This window comes from Platichthys flesus, chromosome 1, assembly GCF_949316205.1.
Source record: "Platichthys flesus chromosome 1, fPlaFle2.1, whole genome shotgun sequence".
NCBI classification, from domain to species: Eukaryota; Metazoa; Chordata; class Actinopteri; order Pleuronectiformes; family Pleuronectidae; genus Platichthys; species Platichthys flesus.
In genome coordinates this window covers 154,595-176,214 of record NC_084945.1, presented here as the reverse complement: position 1 = coordinate 176,214, position 21,620 = coordinate 154,595, and the positions used below count along the sequence as shown (strand labels likewise).

At 40.7% G+C, this 21,620-nt stretch overlaps 2 protein-coding genes across 3 annotated transcripts in view; one reads left to right on the top strand and one right to left on the bottom strand.

Annotated features, from left to right (window-relative positions):
• The window catches only part of adamtsl5 (ADAMTS like 5), a 25,322-nt gene extending 21,825 nt beyond the window's left edge, over positions 1-3,497 (top strand). For both annotated transcript variants that reach the window (XM_062396739.1, XM_062397518.1), the window contains exon 14: positions 52-3,497. In XM_062396739.1, coding sequence (XP_062252723.1) covers positions 52-386 — 335 coding nt within the window. In that variant the 3' untranslated portion in view covers positions 387-3,497. The remainder of the gene's footprint in view (positions 1-51) is intronic.
• On the bottom strand, positions 2,430-21,620 carry serinc4 (serine incorporator 4). The gene is made up of 11 exons (XM_062398236.1): positions 21,297-21,620; positions 12,336-12,503; positions 11,915-12,093; positions 10,390-10,469; positions 10,188-10,281; positions 8,223-8,434; positions 7,522-7,617; positions 6,451-6,577; positions 5,981-6,093; positions 5,711-5,864; positions 2,430-4,914 (listed from the first exon to the last, which is right to left on the bottom strand). Exons 1-11 carry the CDS (start codon positions 21,414-21,416, stop codon positions 4,707-4,709), a joined length of 1,551 nt encoding a protein of 516 aa, XP_062254220.1. The 5' UTR covers positions 21,417-21,620; the 3' UTR covers positions 2,430-4,706.

Below are 21,620 nucleotides of genomic sequence, written 5' to 3'. Positions count from 1 at the left end.
TTGTGACTGAACGTTAAGTTGAACGTGCACTTCTTTCAATGTCTTTGTCAGTTTTCCGGGCCAGAGTCCTTGGGAAGTTGTACCGAGGCGAGGAAACGCGTTACGACGTCCAAATCATCCACACCTACCGGAACCGCTTCCGTCTGGAGCACCGGGAGTTCCTCTGGGTCCCCAACGTATGTGACTGTCCACACCTGGAGGACGGAAGACAGTACATACTCATGGTGCGCCGTCACATTAACCACGAGCAAACGTTAAACCGCATCCTGCTGGAGGACAGCAGCTACGTGGTGGCGTACAGACCCAGAGAGGACGAGCTGCTGCGACCGCTCGAGAGACTCTGCAGCAACCGAGGAGCCAAGCACCCGGCGGAGCTGAGGGGTTGAGTCCGGACTGAATCTCTCTTCACCTTCTCCACAGGATCAGCTGCTCCGTCCTCCAGTGAAGCCATATTAATGAACCAAAAAGTGATATACCATATTCAGCACTTTAGGTGGACGATAGTTCACCTTTCAACACAAGCCAAAGAGGAGAACAGTGACTGGAACAGCCTTTTTGTTATTGCTGCTTTTCAACAGCAGCCATTTATTTTTGTATATCGTGTTTTTATGTGGAAACTTAAAAGTAAAAATTTACCTCAAAACACTGGAAACAGCTTCACAGTCGACATCTGCCTCTTCTCATCCATCAGGACTGCAGATGTTTCCAGCTCCTCAGTGAAGTTTGTGCAAATGTTTAAATGTGATCAACAATTAACGTTGGGTTTTATTGACACTGAGTCTGCATCCACAGAAAGGTGTTTCCAAACCGTCTCCGTCCACACAACATGAAAACACACCTCACATGACCACCCACGTGCACTGGGCGTGCACGAGCCGCTGTGCACAGGAAGCAGTGGTTTGTTAGGTTCAGAGAGAACGAGGCGCAAAACATCTGGACTCCTCCACATGTGAACATCTGGATTAACATCTGAACTCCTCCACATGTAAACATCTGGATTAACATCTGAACTCCTCCACATGTAAACATCTGGATTAACATCTGGACTCCTCCACATGTAAACATCTGGATTAACATCTGGACTCCTCCACATGTAAACATCTGGATTAACATCTGGACTCCTCCACATGTAAACATCTGGATTAACATCTGAACTCCTCCACATGTGAACATCTGGATTAACATCTGAACTCCTCCACATGTGAACATCTGGATTAACATCTGAACTCCTCCACATGTGAACATCTGGATTAACATCTGAACTCCTCCACATGTGAACATCTGGATTAACATCTGAACTCCTCCACATGTGAACATCTGGATTAAGATCTGGACTCCTCCACATGTGAACATCTGGATTAACATCTGAACTCCTCCACATGTAAACATCTGGATTAACATCTGAACTCCTCCAAATGTGAACATCTGGATTAACATCTGAACTCCTCCACATGTAAACATCTGGATTAACATCTGGACTCCTCCACATGTAAACATCTGGATTAACATCTGGACTCCTCCACATGTGAACATCTGAATTAACATCTGGACTCCTCCACATGTAAACATCTGGATTAACATCTGGACTCCTCCACATGTGAACATCTGGATTAACATCTGAACTCCTCCACATGTGAACATCTGGATTAACATCTGAACTCCTCCACATGTGAACATCTGGATTAACATCTGAACTCCTCGACATGTGAACATCTGGATTAAGATCTGGACTCCTCCACATGTGAACATCTGGATTAACATCTGAACTCCTCCACATGTGAACATCTGGATTAACATCTGAACTCCTCCACATGTGAACATCTGGATTAACATCTGAACTCCTCCACAATTGAACATCTGGATTAACATCTGAACTCCTCCACATGTAAACATCTGGATTAACATCTGAACTCCTCCACATGTGAACATCTGGATTAACATAGCAATATGAAAAGAACCAATCAGCCACATGTTCGTCATCATAAAATCTCAGTTTCTGTTCGTCCAGAGTAAAACTGTCTGTCTTCAAACTGAAACCAGACCAGCAGCGTCCACTCGTCTCTTTCCAGACGTCAGAAGAATCTGTAGCAGAGATGATCAGTTTGAATGAAAACGTTGTTGTGTGGATGGAGCTTCAAACCTAAAGCATGAGATCGAGCTGCCAAAAAATAAATTATAGATGTGGATGAGAATATAATTTAATTAAAAAAACTTCCAAAACAGTCACAAAAAACTGAACTTCCCAGATGTTCAGGTTCTGAAGGTGAATTTTTTTCTTTTAGTTCACTCAAGATATTTAAACACATGACTTCATACTCTATTTGAATATAAAAACATAAACTTAAACTTATTTGTTTTCACTTGTTTAATGCATTTCACAGTGTTTGATATTTGTAAAGTGTGGTTACATCAGGTCTGCTTTGTGATGAAATACACAGTATTTTATTTTGTGGCACTGATACTTGCAGACGGTTCATAGTTAACTCTTGTTCCTTTTGTTGTGTAACTGAAAAACGTTTTCTCCCAAAGCTCATTTACCTGGGCCAAAACAACTTCTTTGTACTTTTATCTATGTAAAGTATGAATTAAAATATAAAATTATGATATATGTTGAACCATCTCAACTTTATTTAAAAGTAAATCTGGTTTTAAGGTTTCTTTAGAACATAAATGAACAAAAATACACCAGAACCAGCGTTTGTAAGAAAACATTGTATTTACAACAAGTCTTTACATCTACAAAAAAGGAAAAACTGCTACAGATAATAAAACTGCATATATAAATATATATATGTATGTAAACATATATACATCTATTCCTATCTCTATATAAATTTGACTTATTATCCCAGGTTTGAACGTCAACATGAACTTTGGACGGTGGGGAAGAGGTGGCTCTGGTTTCGATTCACCTCAGCGTCTCATAGACATTTCATCTGAAGGCATGAGACAGAAAACTTCCATCTCCTCTGGAGTTCAGACTGGTTTTCGTTTCAAATCCAGTAACAAATGCAAAATAAAAGTATGTAAACATTGACAATTGACTCTAGACATTATTAACAGATTCAGAAGAAAATGATGTTATGTAAAACAACATTAAAATGTAAACTAACTTTTGTCCCAGTTAAATCCCATTGAAACAAACATTGTGTCAGTTTAGCTGCCTCGCTCTTCAGACCCTGTCACTGAGCTGTGAGGAGTCCTGAAGAGAATCTGTGGATCCTGAGCTCTTTAACACTTCAAGGTTCATTTTAACACATGAACAAATCTCTCTATTAGTTTGGACCTGGAATTAAGAAGCGGTCCTGAAGCTCATTCACGACTTCACAGAACTGAATAAAAAGGATGTTAAGTTATTCTCTGTAATTACACTGTGTCCTGTAACCTGATGGAAGCTGAGATTCCAGAATGGAATCTAAAATAACACTTGTTAAGTATTAATGATATTTTTGTTATTTAAACAAAAAAGAGTTTTTAATAAACAGTTTTCAAACATGTATTCTGGAAAGTGTCAAGAAACTTGTGTCCTGACATGTTGTGTAGTTGGTGTTTGTGGAGCAGCAGATTGTCGAGTTCGACTCGTTCAAACAGGAACATGTGGGAACATCCAGGCGAGGGGTGGGGCCTGGGCAGAGGGGCGGAGCCTGTAGAGCAACAGGAGGCGGGACATGACGTATAAACTCTGCTGTGGAAACATCAGTGTTGTTGTTTACATCTCATCCACACCGGCGTCGGCCCTCATCACCAGAAGATCTGGAACCTCCTCGTGTTTCCAAGCAGACGTCTTCATCTTCTACGTGTCCGGCTCCTCTTCTTCATCCTGAGATGTTTGTGTTCTTCCGGTTTCACGTCACGTGTTAGAAACCTCGTCCACTCGCTCACTGGGAAGCTTCCACACATTGTCCTGCTGGTTCCTCACATGGACTCACTCTGACATGTTACACACATTTTACCAGGAGGCTGCAGGAGAAGATCAGGAACATGTCCACAGACACTGACTCACACATTAGTTCTCATAGACAGAACCTGCAGAACATGTGAGGAACATGTGAGGAACACGTCAGGAACACGTCAGGAACATGTCATCTGGGTTCAGTTTTTGCTCGAGGAGCCTTTGACATGTGAAATGATTTAGACGGCGATCAGACCCAATACTTTCCTCATTCCTTTGATTATTGAAGTGACTTTAACTTGAACACCCTGGAACTTCATGTAAGGACCAGTTCTCGACTTTGATCGAACTTTAAACACCAAGAAAGATTTTTTCATGACCACAACCTTTGCCCACAGAATGTGTAAGGGTGACGTATGTTTTTTGTTTACCAGAAAAATTAATAATAATAGGGACGTGTGCCTTTGAAGCAACATTACAGCAAATATCTAGAATTGCTCCTCTGTTATAAAAGTAAAAGTCTAAAAACAGCAACAAATAATAATAATGCTAACATGAAACGTTTATGGATGTTTACACTGATTTACTGTACTTCTCACATTACACAGAGTGACACTTCACTCCTTTAACCCCTTTGGCAATTCATTGTGTTAAGTGTGTTTCCACAGCGGAGTCCAGTGGTTTACGTTCATGTTGTCGAGCCTGTGACATCAGCTCTTCTCAACAGGGAACGAAGCTCTCTGATTGGTCCTTCTTACAGCACCGTGAGTCTTTGACCCCTGACCCCTGAGACCTGCCGGCCCCTCCCCGGCTTTCAGACACTGACGGTCACGTGACGGGACGATGCTGAGCGTCGTTTGATACGTGAGCGTCGAGGTCGGGATTCGGACTGACAACTGCACAGAGGGCCAAGCAGCAGCCAGAGGTAGAGGAGGACACAGGCCCAGCACGAGGACATCTTCACCCAGAAGGTGGACCAGCTGCCGTGGGTGAAGGTCGTCTCCAGCACCGCCGACTCGTAGCTGGGGACACAGTTTAACTCGTGTTGAGGTTCTAAAGTTGAAATCTAGATTCAGAAACCACAACCGCCGACTGTGACTGAAGATGGACGACATGACAGCTCCCAAAATGAAGACAATTAATTTGCATTGCCCCCTGGTGGCTGGCTGCAGTATAGGTCATAAACCCTTCCTCATCCATGTTAACAGATGGGACATGGCCCCAACAAAAAAATCAAAGTAAATGTTAAATAAATGTTTGTCCAAGATTGTTTCTGTCACCAGGACATTTGGCTTGTTTGAAATAGGAGAAAGTGGAGACGTGTCATCCATCTTTATTTACAGTTCTCACACCTACACTTTCTTGCATTCATCTGATCTGGTTTCCTCCAACCACCAGCTGACGTCTGACATCATCCATCCAGGACTTTGATTTCATCTTTTATCCCTTAATCTAGCCCCTCCTCCATCTACTTAAATTATTCTGATTCAAAAACCAACTGCAATACAAAAAACAGTGAATCAGTCCAGATCATTCAAGTGAAATGTACCAAACATTAGGATCATCTACTTTAGTCCTGATCTGTTAATGCACCATATTTGTACAGTGGAATTAATAAACATAATAAAACGTCTTATCCTTTTTATTTTTATTTATTTCAGCCATTCTGTGGTTTTGAACCAAGACGCGTCATTTGCTAGGGTTAGAAGTTTCCATGTTATTGTTATGTTGCAGAACAAATGAAGGTGGGAGCTGATGATGTTCAGTCACTAAAGACAAACCATCTCCCACCAGGAGAAAACCCTTTACTTGACTGACCTGAACCAGTTGGTCAGCGTCATCATCACATAGAGCGAAGCCAAGAAGAAGACAAAATGGAAGAAGAAGTAGCTGTAGGCCACTCGCTGCGTCTCGTTGTGAAGAACCTTCTGACAACCTTTGTCCTCGTCGTCAATCACAAACTCATCCTCAGCTGAAACAGACAAATCTATGGCTGAGTCTGTGTGTGTATATATATATACATTATATTTACATATAAATCATGATGTAAATCCCTGATAACAGAAGAAGAATCCGATGGAAACAAACCTTCCTCTTCCTCAGGGCAGCAGAAGCAGCACGTTGCTTTCTGGAACTCGTAACGATAAACTTTAATCATCCAAAACGGACCAAACACCTCGGCCAGGTACGAAGCTTCATTACTGCAAAACATTAGATATTACAGTTCAATCCATGATCAATAAGTGAAGTGAACTTTCTTTATTGTTTCACTGCCATCTCTTGGTTTGTTGGTTTGATGACAGTAGAACAAAAACTACCAAGAAAATTTATAAACCTAACCCTTTTTAACGGATCCAGAGTTTCTTTAACATTGTGAGATTTCCCAGAGAATAATTCATGGCTCTTGAATAAATACAAATAAAATGGCTCATTTAAAGGGCTGATATTTATGGGTGTGATTTGATCAAAGAAAAGTCTGGATTCTGAACTCTAAAGATTGTAAAGTTATTTAACTTTTCTATACTTTTCCATTTGGTGATTTAGAAACGATGACTCACCAGGCGAAGAGGACACAGCAGTACATGATGGCCGCTCCAATGATGGCGACCGCGTTGCCTTCGTTCTGGATTTCATCTTGTCCCACGCTGGGGTAACAGACGGTCATGTTCATGCCTTGATACACAACTGACACAGCAGAACACACAACAGGGTTAGGGCCGAACCCTTATATATTCATGGAGAGGAAAAGGTCTCCTCACTTTCCTTTGGCCTAAGCTGCTCTGACTCCTCACAAAGATATCTGTACAAGAGCACGCACACGCACACGCACACACACGATACTCAGTTTACCTACTGATGCTGATTTGTGTGTGTGTGTGTGTTGAAAAGCTGTTTTTATAGCAGATGCATATTTTCTCAACAAGTTTCTACAATGTCCTGCCCCAGGACACACACTGACAGTGCCCCCCCCCCCCCCCACACACACACACAAACACTTGCATTTTAATGAAAGGGAGGGCTGCTGTACAACCTGTGCTGTGTTACATTGTCGTGCACATGACTGAACTGTCTCTGTACAATAGTTGCAACTCCTTGAAGTTGATGGGTTAGTGACTGTTTGTTCATATTTACAATGGAAATAGAAATATAACCAAAAACAAAATGTGAGGGTTTATAAAATAAATGTGCTGTGTTGTTCATTGGATCTTTTTGTTCTGCAACATTTCCTCAGTTGAATAAAACTTAATGAAGTTTTGTGTGAGAACTTCTGTAACTCAGTGCCAGGCTGTGTCATTATGTTGTCAATGGATCCATGAAGGAATGTGAGTCTGGCCTCACCACAGGACACCGGCAGGCAGCAAGTCAGAGCACATCGCCCATCTGTGTGTGTGTGTGAGAGAGAGAGAGAGAGAGAGAGAGAGAGAGAGAGACAGAGAGAGAGAGAGAGACAGAGAGAGAGACAGAGAGAGAGAGACAGAGAGAGAGAGAGAGAGAGAGAGAGAGAGAGAGAGAGAGAGAGAGAGAGAGAGAGAGACAGAGACAGAGACAAAGACAGAGAGACAGAGACAAAGAGAGAGACAGAGACAGAGACAAAGAGAGAGACAGAGAGAGAAAGAGAGTGGATGCACCTTTTTCTGGCGGACGACTGGACAGGGCGGAGAACGTGAGGTACATGACGTAGCAGCTGATGATGGAGGCCTGGAGGAGCCCCGACCGAGGCTGCTCTGCAGAGACACAGGGAAACAACAGGTTCTCTAATGGTGAAGGAGAGGAGAACTGAAACTTTCTCATTTAGAATCAACTTTATTTATGTGTGTTTCATGCAGAAAAAATTGTATATAGAAGAGGACAATAGATTATTAATGTATATATATAAATGAGGTCTGTGAATAATATGACTGTAGTGCATATAATGTAATGTAATATAACGTACAGTTTAAACAGCCCACTGAGATTAATATTGTCAGAATGTACATGTAAACCTGGCCTGACAGAATAATAGGCGATAATTAAATGGGATTTGAAGGTGATGACTAATGTTACAGAGTGAATGCGGATAACAAATTCATTCATTATTATTTATGTACTAATATTGTGTAGTTTAGAAACATAAAATGGAATCCAAATACTTCATGTACCTCCGCAGCTGTAATACGTCTTTTCTGAGCAGCTGTAACACCCAGATGTGCTTCACATCTAATTATTATGTGTAATTATTTATCATACTGCAGCAGGATGTTTGAGTCAATGTGATGTAATGTAATGTAATGTAATGTACTGTGATGTCAAGTTTAGCTGCTAATGGACAGGAAGTGTCTTATCAACTCACTCTGCTTCACACACGGAGTGACGGCGATGAAGGACATGAGGCCGCAGAGTCCCAGGTTGATCCACAGCAGGACCTTGTTGAAGTGGCAGGCGATGGGGTGTGTGTAGTACTTGTACATGAAGGTGAAGGCCATGGTGGCGATGGTGTAGAAGAGGAGGGTGGCGCACATCACCGCCAGGTACCAGCGTTTGTTTTCTGCTGCTCCGGTCAACCTGCGATCAGAGCGAAGGTTTCACCATCTGCATGTGTTGCAGATAAAAACTGATGATGGTTTAATAATAATAATAAATTCATTTTTAAAGCAATTATCTAAACAAGGTTATAATTTCATTTAAAAACTTTTGAGGATATATTCAGGATTTGAGGATTCATGAAAAGAAGTTCCTGGTGAGACACTGAGAGTGAATCAAACCAGCTGTTGACCAATCACAACAGAGTGGATCAGCTGACCAATAAGAGCAGACGGTGTCAGTTTGGGGTCTTAAAGAGACAGGAGCTAAACCCAAGAGTTTGAGACAGAGGCTGAAAGAGGAGCTGCAGCGATGGACAGTCTGAGGAACGTTATTCTGAACATTAGAGCATGAAAACATTTACACCACAATAAAATAAAGTAATGAATATGAATATAAGCAGAATGTGTCTCCTTTAAGGATCAGTTCTGTTTCTCTAGTCATCTTAAAAACATACAATTCAATTATCCTCCCAGCATCTTAAATTCCCTACATGCAGGAATCTAGATTTATAACATCATCCAAGTTATTCCTGTAGAAAACACAGAGAAATGTTAAATCCCTGACTTGTATCTCCTGTGCTTAAAAGGAATCCAATCCACAGGAAAATACACCTTATGACAGTTCCCACCAAAGATGTTCAAAGAACAATAGACTTGTTCAGCTACATGCAGAAGGTAACTTGAGCTTTTAGAGGAATAAGAGGAATTGTCCTTCAGTGTGATTGCGTCTGAAAAGATCCTGTATGAATAAATCCTCACAGCAGAGGTCAGACGTGAACAACAGAAACATCTGGAACAAGCTGCTGTCCACACTGGTTCAATTAATGAAGACATGACGGGATAGAAAAAACATCAAATACACATAAAATATGAAAAAGAAGCAGGTGAACAAACACTGAAATTCCATCGAGCCTTGAAGCTTAAACAACAATACAATACAGATCATGAATTCATAATCTCCAGTTGATCAGAAAGCCAAACCCCAACGAAATCAATACAACCAAATATAGATTTTTATTTGGATTCAAATCAGATTACTCACAATCATAGATTTAACTCCTATGTGTGTTACGTTAGGTGTAGTATGTCTGATTTTCTTCATCAGGATCCAATAATTATTCTGTGAAATATACAAATATTTCACAATGAAAAATATTGAAAGTAAAAAATATATCTGGATCCAAACTTTAATGAGTTCTTTCTCGGCAAATCCTTCCACCAAGGTTATTGGAAATCTGCAAATGTTTTAATAATCAAATTATCATTGGTCAGATTTTTTGAAAATATGCTAGACATTTGTAGGATTTAATGTTTTTTTCTCATTCACCAGCAAAGTGAATATTTTACTAGAGGTAAGTAACTGGACTAGGACCTCAATGATAGTTCACTGTTATAAGTGAACAAGTCTGTTATAATATTATCTTTGACCGGAGATGGACAGGGCGCTGCGTGTGAAGTCAGGATTTATTGTGTTTCATGTCAGTAAAGAATTTCAGAACTTTTTCCAGCAATAAATTGACACCTGAGAATTTCACTTGTTTGTGTAATTCCATGAATCTGCTGCAGCCTCCGCTCTTTTGGTTTTACACCACATTTTGAACGTGGCTGCAGGAATCTGCATCACTGATGTTTTATGGGACTGTTTGTACCTGTTGGAATTTGCTCTTTCATTATGAATATATATTTTATATCATTCTTACAATCTAAAAGAATTGACATTATGTTCATCTCACCAGTTCTTGTTCCATGTGTGTGCAAAAGCTGTGATGAGGATGAGTTGGATGAGGATGAAGGCGAATCCTCCGACCACACCCACATAATGCCAAGCTGTGAAGAAGAAACGAGCCGGAGTTAATGGGATTCGTTCAGGAACGTGAAAGAAGAACGTGTGATCTTAAATCAACTCTCTGCTGCCCTCTAGCGGCAGCCTCTCACCGTGCAGGAAGGACTCCGTCGGGATGAAGAAGGCGGCCGTGCACGTCCCCAGGAGGGTGATGAACTTTAAGAACCAGAAGCTGACAGACGACACAGAACCACTGTCAGTTCACAAGCTTCAATGTTTCATCCTCTCTCTTGTTCTTTGAATGAAACTATAACATATTCCCTTCCCTTCACCTCTTTTTACTGTGTTCCATTCTGTACTCTATTCAATTAAACTGCTTGTTCCTGGTGGTGACGTCACTAAAAGCAGATCACAGAAGATGAGAGTCGAGGTGTGAACCCTCATTGAAAATCATTTCAAGGCTGAAGGGTTTCGAACACAAAGTTTGCACTGTATGGCCTCGACAGATCTCCCCAGGGCACTGGGTCCCAGACCACAGCGGACCACAGAGACTGTGTGTGAGACCAGAGACTGCATGTGTGAGACCAGAGACTGTGTGTGAGACCAGAGACTGTGTGTGAGTCCTGAGACTGCATGTGTGAGACCAGAGACTGTGTGTGTGAGACCAGAGACTGCATGTGTGAGACCAGAGACTGCATGTGTGAGTCCAGAGACTGTATGTGTGAGACCAGAGACTGCATGTGTGAGACCAGAGACTGCATGTGTGAGACCAGAGACTGTGTGTGTGAGTCCAGAGACTGTGTGTGTGAGTCCAGAGACTGTGTGTGTGAGTCCAGAGACTGCATGTGTGAGACCAGAGACTGTGTGTGTGAGACCAGAGACTGCATGTGTGAGACCAGAGACTGTGTGTGTGAGACCAGAGACTGCATGTGTGAGACCAGAGACTGCATGTGTGAGACCAGAGACTGTGTGTGTGAGACCAGAGACTGTGTGTGAGTCCAGAGACTGTGTGTGTGAGTCCAGAGACTGCATGTGTGAGTCCAGAGACTGTGTGTGAGTCCAGAGACTGTGTGTGTGAGACCAGAGACTGTGTGTGTGAGACCAGAGACTGTGTGTGAGTCCAGAGACTGTGTGTGTGAGACCAGAGACTGTGTGTGAGTCCAGAGACTGTGTGTGAGTCCAGAGACTGCATGTGTGAGACCAGAGACTGCATGTGTGAGACCAGAGACTGTGTGTGAGTCCAGAGACTGTGTGTGAGTCCAGAGACTGCATGTGTGAGTCCAGAGACTGTGTGTGTGAGACCAGAGACTGTGTGTGAGTCCAGAGACTGCATGTGTGAGACTTGTGAGTAGATTGTCCAGAGAGGAGGAGCAGTCCAATCCTAATCCGAGCCACGTCAGCTCCTCGGTGGAAATAGTGACGACAGAGAGCTGAGAATAGACCGAGGCCGGGTCAGGTGAGGGGAGAACACTTTCTCCTGTTTGCACATATTCTCATTCAGGGAAACTCTCACTGTCAATTCACAGTTTTGTAAGGTGATATAAATATATCTAATAAGAATAATGTAACCCTAACCCTAACCCTAATCAGATAATTTACAATTTAATAATATAATTTCATCCATATGATGATGAAACAGTAATAATACTGATGTGTAGGTGTTTGATGACGTCTGACCCGTTGTGTATCAGCGCTCTGAAGTCCTGACTGGACTTTACATCGATGAGGAAGAGCGCCATCATCAGGTAGAAGCAGGAAGTGCCAAAGCAGACTCTGTAGACAGCGGAGTAGCCGACCAACATCTCACAGTGACCTCCACCATGCGCCTGGTCACACACCATGTTAAAGAAAGGCACCTGGAACACACACACACGCACACACACACACACACCACAGTGGTGACATGAATATTACTGATAGCATCTGATAGAGTGTTTCTAGTTGCTCTAGTCTCCGTCCTGGGAGACGGATCCTCGCATGTGTCTCTGAAATTCAATTGTGATCGAAGTCACAAAACAAACTCAGCATCATCTTCAGCCTGAAGTCAGATCTTCTCAAGTTAAAAAAAGAATCAAACATGAAACAAGCTGCGACTCACGTTTTCCCTGACGAGCTCAGAGACGGTGCGGGACAACATGAGGCAGGAGACGGCACAGCTCAGGATGTGGAAGAGGGTGTACATGACCCGGGTGCTGGTGGACGACTTGACCGGAGGACAGAAGGCACAGCAGAGCGAACAGGGAGCTGGACCACAGCAGCAGCAGATCTGAGGAGGAGGAGACGGGTCATCATCTTACACTGCTGGTATAACAACACACTGCTGGTATAACAACATACTGCTGGTATAACAACACACTGCTGGTATAACAACACACTGCTGGCAAAACAATACACTGCTGGTATAACAACACACTGCTGGTAAAACAACACACTGCTGGCATAACAATACACTGCTGGTATAACAACACACTGCTGGTATAACAACACACTGCTGGTATAACAACACACTGCTGGTATAACAACACACTGCTGGTATAACAACACACTGCTAACAACACACTGCTGGTAAAACAACACACTGCTGGTATAACAACACACTGCTGGTATAACAATACGTATAACAACACACTGCTGGTATAACAACACACTGCTTGTATAAGAATAAGTATAATAATACGTATAACAACACACTGCTGGTATAACAACACACTGCTGGTATAACAACACACTGCTGGTATAACAACACACTGCTTGTATAACAATACATATAACAATACGTATAACAACACACTGCTGGTATAACAATACACTGCTGGTATAACAACACACTGCTGGTATAACAACACACTGCTGGTATAACAACACGTATAACAACACACTGCTGGTATAACAACACACTGCTGGCATAACAACACACTGCTGGTATAACAACACACTGCTGGTATAACAACACACTGCTGGCATAACAATACACTGCTGGTATAACAACACACTGCTGGTAAAACAACACACTGCTGGTATAACAATACGTATAACAACACACTGCTGGTATAACAATACATATAACAATACGTATAACAACACACTGCTGGTATAACAATACGCATAACAACATACTGCGGGTATAACAACACACTGCTGGTATAACAATACGTATAACAATACGTATAACAACACACTGCTGGTATAACAACACACTGCTGGTATAACAATACGCATAACAACATACTGCGGGTATAACAACACACTGCTGGTATAACAATACGTATAACAATACGTATAACAACACACTGCTGGTATAACAACACACTGCTGGTATAACAATACGCATAACAACACACTGCTGGTATAACAACACACTGCTGGTATAACAATATGCATAACAACATACTGCTGGTATAACAATACGTATAACAACACACTGCTGGTATAACAATACGTATAACAACATACTGCTGGTATAACAATACGTATAACAACATACTGCTGGTATAACAATACGTATAACAATACGCATAACAACACACTGCTGGTATAACAATACGTATAACAATACGTATAACAACACACTGCTGGTATAACAATACGCATAACAACACACTGCTGGTATAACAACACACTGCTGGTATAACAATACGTATAACAATGCGTATAACAACACACTGCTTGTATAACAATACGTATAACAACACACTGATGATATAACAGCACGCATAACAACACACTGCTGGTCTAACAACACACTGCTGGAATAACAATACGTATAACAATACTTTTAACAACACACTGCTGGCATAACAACACATATAAAAATACGTATAACAACACACTGCTGGTATAACAATACGCATAACAACACACTGCTGGTATAACAACACACTGCTGGTATAACAATACGCATAACAACATACTGCTGGTATAACAATACGTATAACAATACGCATAACAACACACTGCTGGTATAACAATACGTATAACAATACGTATAACAACACACTGCTGGTATAACAATACGCATAACAACACACTGCTGGTATAACAACACACTGCTGGTATAACAATACGTATAACAATGCGTATAACAACACACTGCTTGTATAACAATACGTATAACAACACACTGATGATATAACAGCACGCATAACAACACACTGCTGGTCTAACAACACACTGCTGGAATAACAATACGTATAACAATACTTTTAACAACACACTGCTGGCATAACAACACATATAAAAATACGTATAACAACACACTGCTGGTATAACAATACGCATAACAACACACTGCTGGTATAACAACACACTGCTGGTATAACAATACGCATAACAACATACTGCTGGTATAACAATACGTATAACAATACACATAACAACACACTGCTGGTATAACAATACGTATAACAATACGTATAACAACACACTGCTGGTATAACAATACGTATAACAACACACTGCTGGTATAACAATACGCATAACAACACAGTGCTGGTATAACAACACACTGCTGGTATAACAATACGTATAACAATGCGTATAACAACACACTGCTTGTATAACAATACGTATAACAACACACTGTTGATATAACAGCAGGCATAACAACACACTGCTGGTATAACAACACACTGCTGGAATAACAATACGTATAACAATACTTTTAACAACACACTGCTGGCATAACAACACATATAAAAATACGTATAACAACACACCGCTTGTATAACAATACGTATAACAACACACTGCTGATATAACAATACGTAAAACAACACACTGCTGATATAACAATACGTTTAGCAACACACTGCTGGTATAACAATACGTATAACAACACACTGCTGGTATAACAATACGTATAACAACACACTGCTGGTATAACAATAAGTAAAACAACACACTGCTGGTATAACAACACACTGCTTGCCTAACAATACGTATAACAACACACTGCTTGCCTAACAATACGTATAACAACACACCGCTTGTATAACAATACGTATAACAACACACTGCTGATATAACAATACGTAAAACAACACACTGCTGATATAACAATACGTTTAGCAACACACTGCTGGTATAACAATACGTATAACAACACACTGCTGGTATAACAATACGTATAACAACACACTGCTGGTATAACAATAAGTAAAACAACACACTGCTGGTATAACAACACACTGCTTGCCTAACAATACGTATAACAACACACTGCTTGTATAACAATACGTATACGTATAACAACACAATAGACATCAACTTGGAAACACGAGGAGATTCCAGATCTTCTGTAAACAACAACACTGATGTTTCCACAGAGTTTATACGTCATGTCCCGCCTCCTGCTGCTCTACAGGCTCCGCCCCTGCTGCTCTACAGGCTCCGCCCCTCGCCTGGATGTTCCCACATGTTCCTGTTTGAACGAGTCGGACCCGACAACCTGCTGCTGCTCCACAGGACAAACAACACAGAGAACTCCAGCTGTGTGATTTGTCACAACCCGGATCAAAGATTGTGACAAGGAGGGAGATGACACGAGTGGACTGTTGCTCTCACAGATATTTATTAACAAATTAAATTATAATAAACCACACAACGTGTTTCCATGAACAAAAAGAGGAAAGGAAGCTGCAGTCAGGAGGCAGGGAGCGCCCACCTCGTCCCCCAGGGGGCGCAAGACAGAGACATGAATGTGGGATGGCCTTCTAAAGGGCAGAGCACACCTGATTGACACTGACATCATCTCCACCTCCAGCTCACAGGGACAGAGAACAGCGACCCCTAGTGTCCAGGTGAGGGTGGAAGGGGTCGTCACACCTTCATGTGTGAGACTCCAGAGAAAGTCCAGAGTCCACTTTCTCTGAAGTTCATTTGTGAAACAACAACAACAATCAGCTGTTCTCTGGTCCGTCTCACATTAACACATCACCACTGATGACCGGATGAATAATCGACTTTCAAAATCAGATATTAAGTCACATTTAGATCCAATTCTCAAAAAAATGATGTGACACTGTGAATTATAAATTCATGCTCACAAAGCTGCTGCAGTGGATCCAGATGTTTTACTACGTGTGGGTCATAATCTGATGGATGATACACAAAAGCTCATCCTTCGTCTTCTCATTGAAGACTGAATAAACAACAGAGCTGGAATTATGTTAGTGCTGAAACGTGACCAAAGGGACAGTTCACACAAATGTTGTTTCCATCCAGGAAAGTGGAAAGCTCCTTGGCTTTGGTTCCAGAAGTGAAATGAGACGTCACAGATTGAACTCTAAGAACTTTCCTCCGTCAAATTAAACATATGAAACTACTTTTGAAAATAACTGCTGCTGAAGAGATGAAATGATAAGAAATGAATGGATAAGACAATATAACTGTTCAATCACTTTACAGTTGTGTTTTTTGACTTGTGTAGCTTTGTTGTACAATGACCCTATTTCACTTGATGGGAAAACTTAATGTAAGTCACTGAAGTTTATTTTTATTTTATAAGTTTTTGTTCGGGTCATGACCGTCTGGTGTCAACACAAAATCATCACTCTGATTTAAACAAATCCAAGTGATACAATCAGGTATAATCTGGTTGTGATGTGAACACAATTCAATATGTTAAAGAATTATTTCGTATAAAATATGAAATGTTAGAAAATAAAAACATCCAATACATAGTGATTTAGTAGCATTTATATGTCATTAATATGTTGCACTTTGTATTTTGGCTTTCTTGTAGAAATTTGTACTTTCTTGATTCTTGTTGTTCTGGGTTTGTTCCTCAGGGTTGATGCTCTTGTTGTGAGTCACTTGAAACAAATGAAACAGTAACACAACAGTTGGACATGATCAACATTAGAGTTTCTACATATATCCAAGTATCCAGCAGCTAATCTCAGAGATAATCTGCATGAATCACCACATTCACCTCATACACGCACGCACGCACGCACGCACACACTCGTTGTTATAATGAAGATAATCATCTTCAGTTGTGCGTCAGGTGTTTGAGCCTTTCACCTGAGGACCTGAGGTAAATCGGACCGGCCACCGGCTCGTGTGGCTGCTCAGTAGATCATTATCATGTCATTACCTTTTTTAAACTAAAATAAATAAGTAAGAAGCTGTCATCTTCAAGAAACCACATAAATGTGGCTGCAATAAATCTAAGATAAAAGGGTTAAGATAATAATAAGAGAATAAAGGAGGTAAAATGAAACAGTAGCACCAGAATTCACATGCTAGAAAGTTCATAATAGTAATAACAATAATATTAAAAACATTCTCCAAAGCGACTTACAATAAGTGCATCAACCATGAGGGCTCAAACACAGCAGCAAGAATCAAACATGTTAAATCTTCTTCAAAGAATTGCCAAACTACAAAGTGCTACACGTAGTTTAGTACTTTATGATTTTTTTTATAAACACCAGAGTAGACGATGGTTATTAAACATCATCTTCTTCACCGAGGTGCGGTCTGAAGAGGCGTGTCTTCAGTCTGGAGGAAGATGTGTGGACTTTGTGTCCTGATGTCCATGTGGACCTGGTTCCACCGTTTAGGAGCCAGGACAACAAACAGAGAGGGGGGGGGGGGGGTAAGAGAGGGAGACAGGACAACAAACTGTCCAGATGTTGTTGAGTGACAGCTGTCCCTCTAAGTGAGGGAGCAGCTGATTGCTCGATGCAGAGAGGAGTGGACGTGCTGGGGTGTAACGTTTGACCAGGTCCTGGATGTGGACTGGACTTGATCCGTTCATCCTGCCAGGAGGGAGGGGCAGTAGTCTAGTCGTGAGATGACCAGAGTCTGGACCAGAACCTAGACCAGAACTTGAACCAGAGTGGACCAGAACCTGGACCACAACTTGAACCAGAGCCTGCGCCGCCTTCTGAGTGAGGAGGGGGCGTGTTCTCCTGATGTTGTGCGGCGTGAATCTACTGGGCCGTGTTGTTACAGTAATGTTGGCAGTGAGGGGGAGTCGACTCTCGAGTGTCACACCCAGGTTCCCAGAGGTCTGGGTGGGGGGTGGGGGGGGGGCTAATGCAGAGCGGTCTAAGGTCATAGTCAGGTCGTGGGTGGGAGGAGCCTTTCCCTGGGAGGAAAGGCAGTTCAGTCTTATCAGGTTGACACTTAAATCAACTAAATCTATCATATTCTATTTTCTTGAATCTGAGTCTCAGATGAAACACATCATGTGACCAGTGTCAAAGTCCAGTGTGTTGACATATATGCAGACTAACATAATATACAAACGTTGCAACTTCCCAAGCTGTCGTTCATGTGAACTAACTTTCGGATAATTTACCACATGAAAGTTCAAACAGGTCTTTTTCCAGGAGCCTTCATGCCGAGAGGACATCAGTACATGTTTCTGGACCTTGTTCCTCTTCCCGAGTCCCTTTGCCTTACCGCCCCAGATCCAGGTCCACAGCTGTGGCTGCACCATGGACTGTGATTTATGGATCGCGTGTCAGAGGTCGCAGTGGTGGATCCAGTTTTGGTGGATTCTGTATCGTGTGGGCTGTTCGTAGTGGGAATGGAGGATCCAGTGTCGTGTTGGCATCAGATGGTGGCGGTGGACCAGGACCGAGGTCGCCGGCTGATGATGGATCTTAATAAGCAGCAGTGGACAATGACTGTGGACTATAGTGGATCTGGTCTGGATGGTGGATCATGATCTTGCTGGTTGCTGACCACAGACTATGATGCATCATGACTGATTTACATATAGTGTTGAAGTTATCCTTCAAGATGTCTACCCTCATCAATGCTGCTAACAACTTTAATCCTGATGTTTCCTTCACTTGACATCTGTTGACTTGTGTCCGTCCTGGGAGACGGGTCCTCACATGTGTCTCTGAGGTTTCTATGTATTTGTACCTGTTAAAAGGTTTTTAGTAGTTAAAAGGTTTTTAGTAGTTTGTCCTGACTCTTGTTGAGGGTGAAGGACAGAGGATGTCTCACCATGTTAAAGTCCTATGAGACGAATGCTGATTTGTGAATATGGGCTATACAAATAATATTTGATTGATTGATCGATTGAAGAAGCTCAGGTGTAAATGATGACATCTGAGTGTTTAATGTACAGATGAACGAGGAACAGAGGAACCTGCTGACCTCCTCTGTATCTGTAATAAAACCATGTGACACAGAAACCTTGAGGGCTCACTAAGGTCTCAGGGATTCGTCCTCTGTGGAGCATGAATACATGAGGCCGTCACTGCATCACATTATATTATTATTATATTACATTTCATTGAGCTGATGACTTTATCAAAGCAACTCACAATAAGTGCATCAACCATGAGGAACAAACCCAGAACAAGAAGAATCAAGAAAGTACAACTTCTTCAAGGAGCCAAACACCGAGGGGAGTAAGTTAGTGACATTTAACTAACTTGTTAGTTTAAACTATGATTCAAGGTCTGAAGAGGTGTGTTTGTAGTTTGAGGCAGAAGATGTGTTAACTTTGTGTCCTGATGTGCAAGTGGAGCTCGTTCCACCGTTAAGGAGCCAGGACAACAAGCAGTGTTCGCAGCTCGCAGTGAGGGATACCAGATTGTGAAAGATAGATTATCAATAATCCATTAGGACCAAAGTCAATGGAGTGTCTGGAAGTCCAGCTGCCTCCTGTTTGAGTAACATTTGATATAATCACTTTCAGAAAGTCAGAACTTCCTCATGTGTCTCAGAGGAAATTCATACACAAATCCCAATGACAGAAACCAAAGATAAATATGATTCATCATTAAAGATTTCACTTGTTTAGATCTACAACATGAATGTGCTGCTAACCTGTCAATGCATCGTTCATAATAATAAACAAATGTCTTTATACTTTGTGGAGATTCCTTTTCACCTGATATTTATGATATGATGAGACAAGGACATGAACTCATGATGAACACTTTGAAAACAAAACAGAATTCTTCTTCCACAACTAAATAAAAATCTAGATAATACAAATCTGTTATTTTAAATAATCCAGAGTTAAAATAAATAAAACATTTGAATTATTTGAATAATCCAGAGTTATAATAAATACAATTTTTGAATTGCTTGAATAATCCAGAGTTATAATAAATAGAGCTTTTGAATTATTTGAATAATCAAGTTATAATAAATACAATTTTTGAATTATTTGAATAATCCAGAGTTATAATAAATATAACTTTTAAATTATTTGAATAATTCAGAGTTATAATAAATAGAACTTTTAAATTATTTGAATAATCCAGAGCTATAATAAATACAATTTTTGATTTGAGTTATAATAAATAGAGCTTTTGAATTATTTGAATAATCAAGTTATAATAAATACAACTTTTAAATTATTTCAATGATCCTGGGTAATAAAAATAGAACTTTTGAATTATTTGAATAATCAAGTTATAATAAATACAACTTTTGAATTATTTGAATAATCAAGTTATAATAAATACAATTTTTGAATTATTTGAATAATCCAGAGTTATAATAAATAGAACTTTTAAATTATTTGAATAATCCAGAGCTATAATAAATACAACTTTTGAATTATTTCAATGATCCTGGGTAATAAAAATAGAACTTTTGAATTATTTGAATAATCAAGTTATAATAAATACAACTTTTGAATTATTTGAATAATCAAGTTATAATAAATACAATTTTTTAATTATTTGAATAATCCAGAGTTATAATAAATAGAACTTTTAAATTATTTGAATAATCCAGAGCTATAATAAATACAACTTTTAAATTATTTCAATGATCCTGGGTAATAAAAATAGAACTTTTGAATTATTTGAATAATCAAGTTATAATAAATACAACTTTTGAATTATTTGAATAATCAAGTTATAATAAATACAATTTTTGAATTATTTGAATAATCCAGAGTTATAATAAATAGAACTTTTAAATTATTTCAATAATCCAGAGCTATAATAAATACAACTTTTGAATTATTAAACCACACCAGAGGTTATAATGAATAAAAGCATCTTTAGAGATCCCGTGTAGGAAAGTAAACACTCTTCCATCAGCAGCACACTGGACGGACCTCAGCTCTCACCTGATAGGCCACCGTGTTGAGGAAGTAGTTGTAGATGCCGCTGCGGTTCCCCCCCTGAGGCGCCGACATCGTGCCTCTGCACGGTTTCTCCTCCGACCCCACCACTCTACATTTGGCCATAAAGTTCCAGCACAACAAGCTTTTGTCAGACGTCCGGCAGCATCCTCACATCGTCACACACGAGAACAGGAAGTCGTCCTCACTGTGTCCTTATGCTGGATTATCAGTAAATCTGCTGCAGCCCAACATGAGCTCAGCTCCTCCAGACCCACAGGGAATAACTGCTTCTTTTCACCATATCCTGAGAGAGTTGGCTCTGCGGCT

Excerpts from the sequence above, each read along its gene's own strand:
- serinc4 (XM_062398236.1), bottom strand. The coding sequence starts at position 21,416 with ATGGCCAAATGTAGAGTGGTGGGGTCGGAGGAGAAACCGTGCAGAGGC. Across the intron at positions 6,578-7,521 it reads CAGTCGTCCGCCAGAAAAAG|TTGTGTATCAAGGCATGAAC; the intron begins GTGCATCCACTC and ends CTGCTGTGTCAG. Across the intron at positions 4,915-5,710 it reads ACGCTGACCAACTGGTTCAG|CTACGAGTCGGCGGTGCTGG; the intron begins GTCAGTCAAGTA and ends CTGTGTCCCCAG.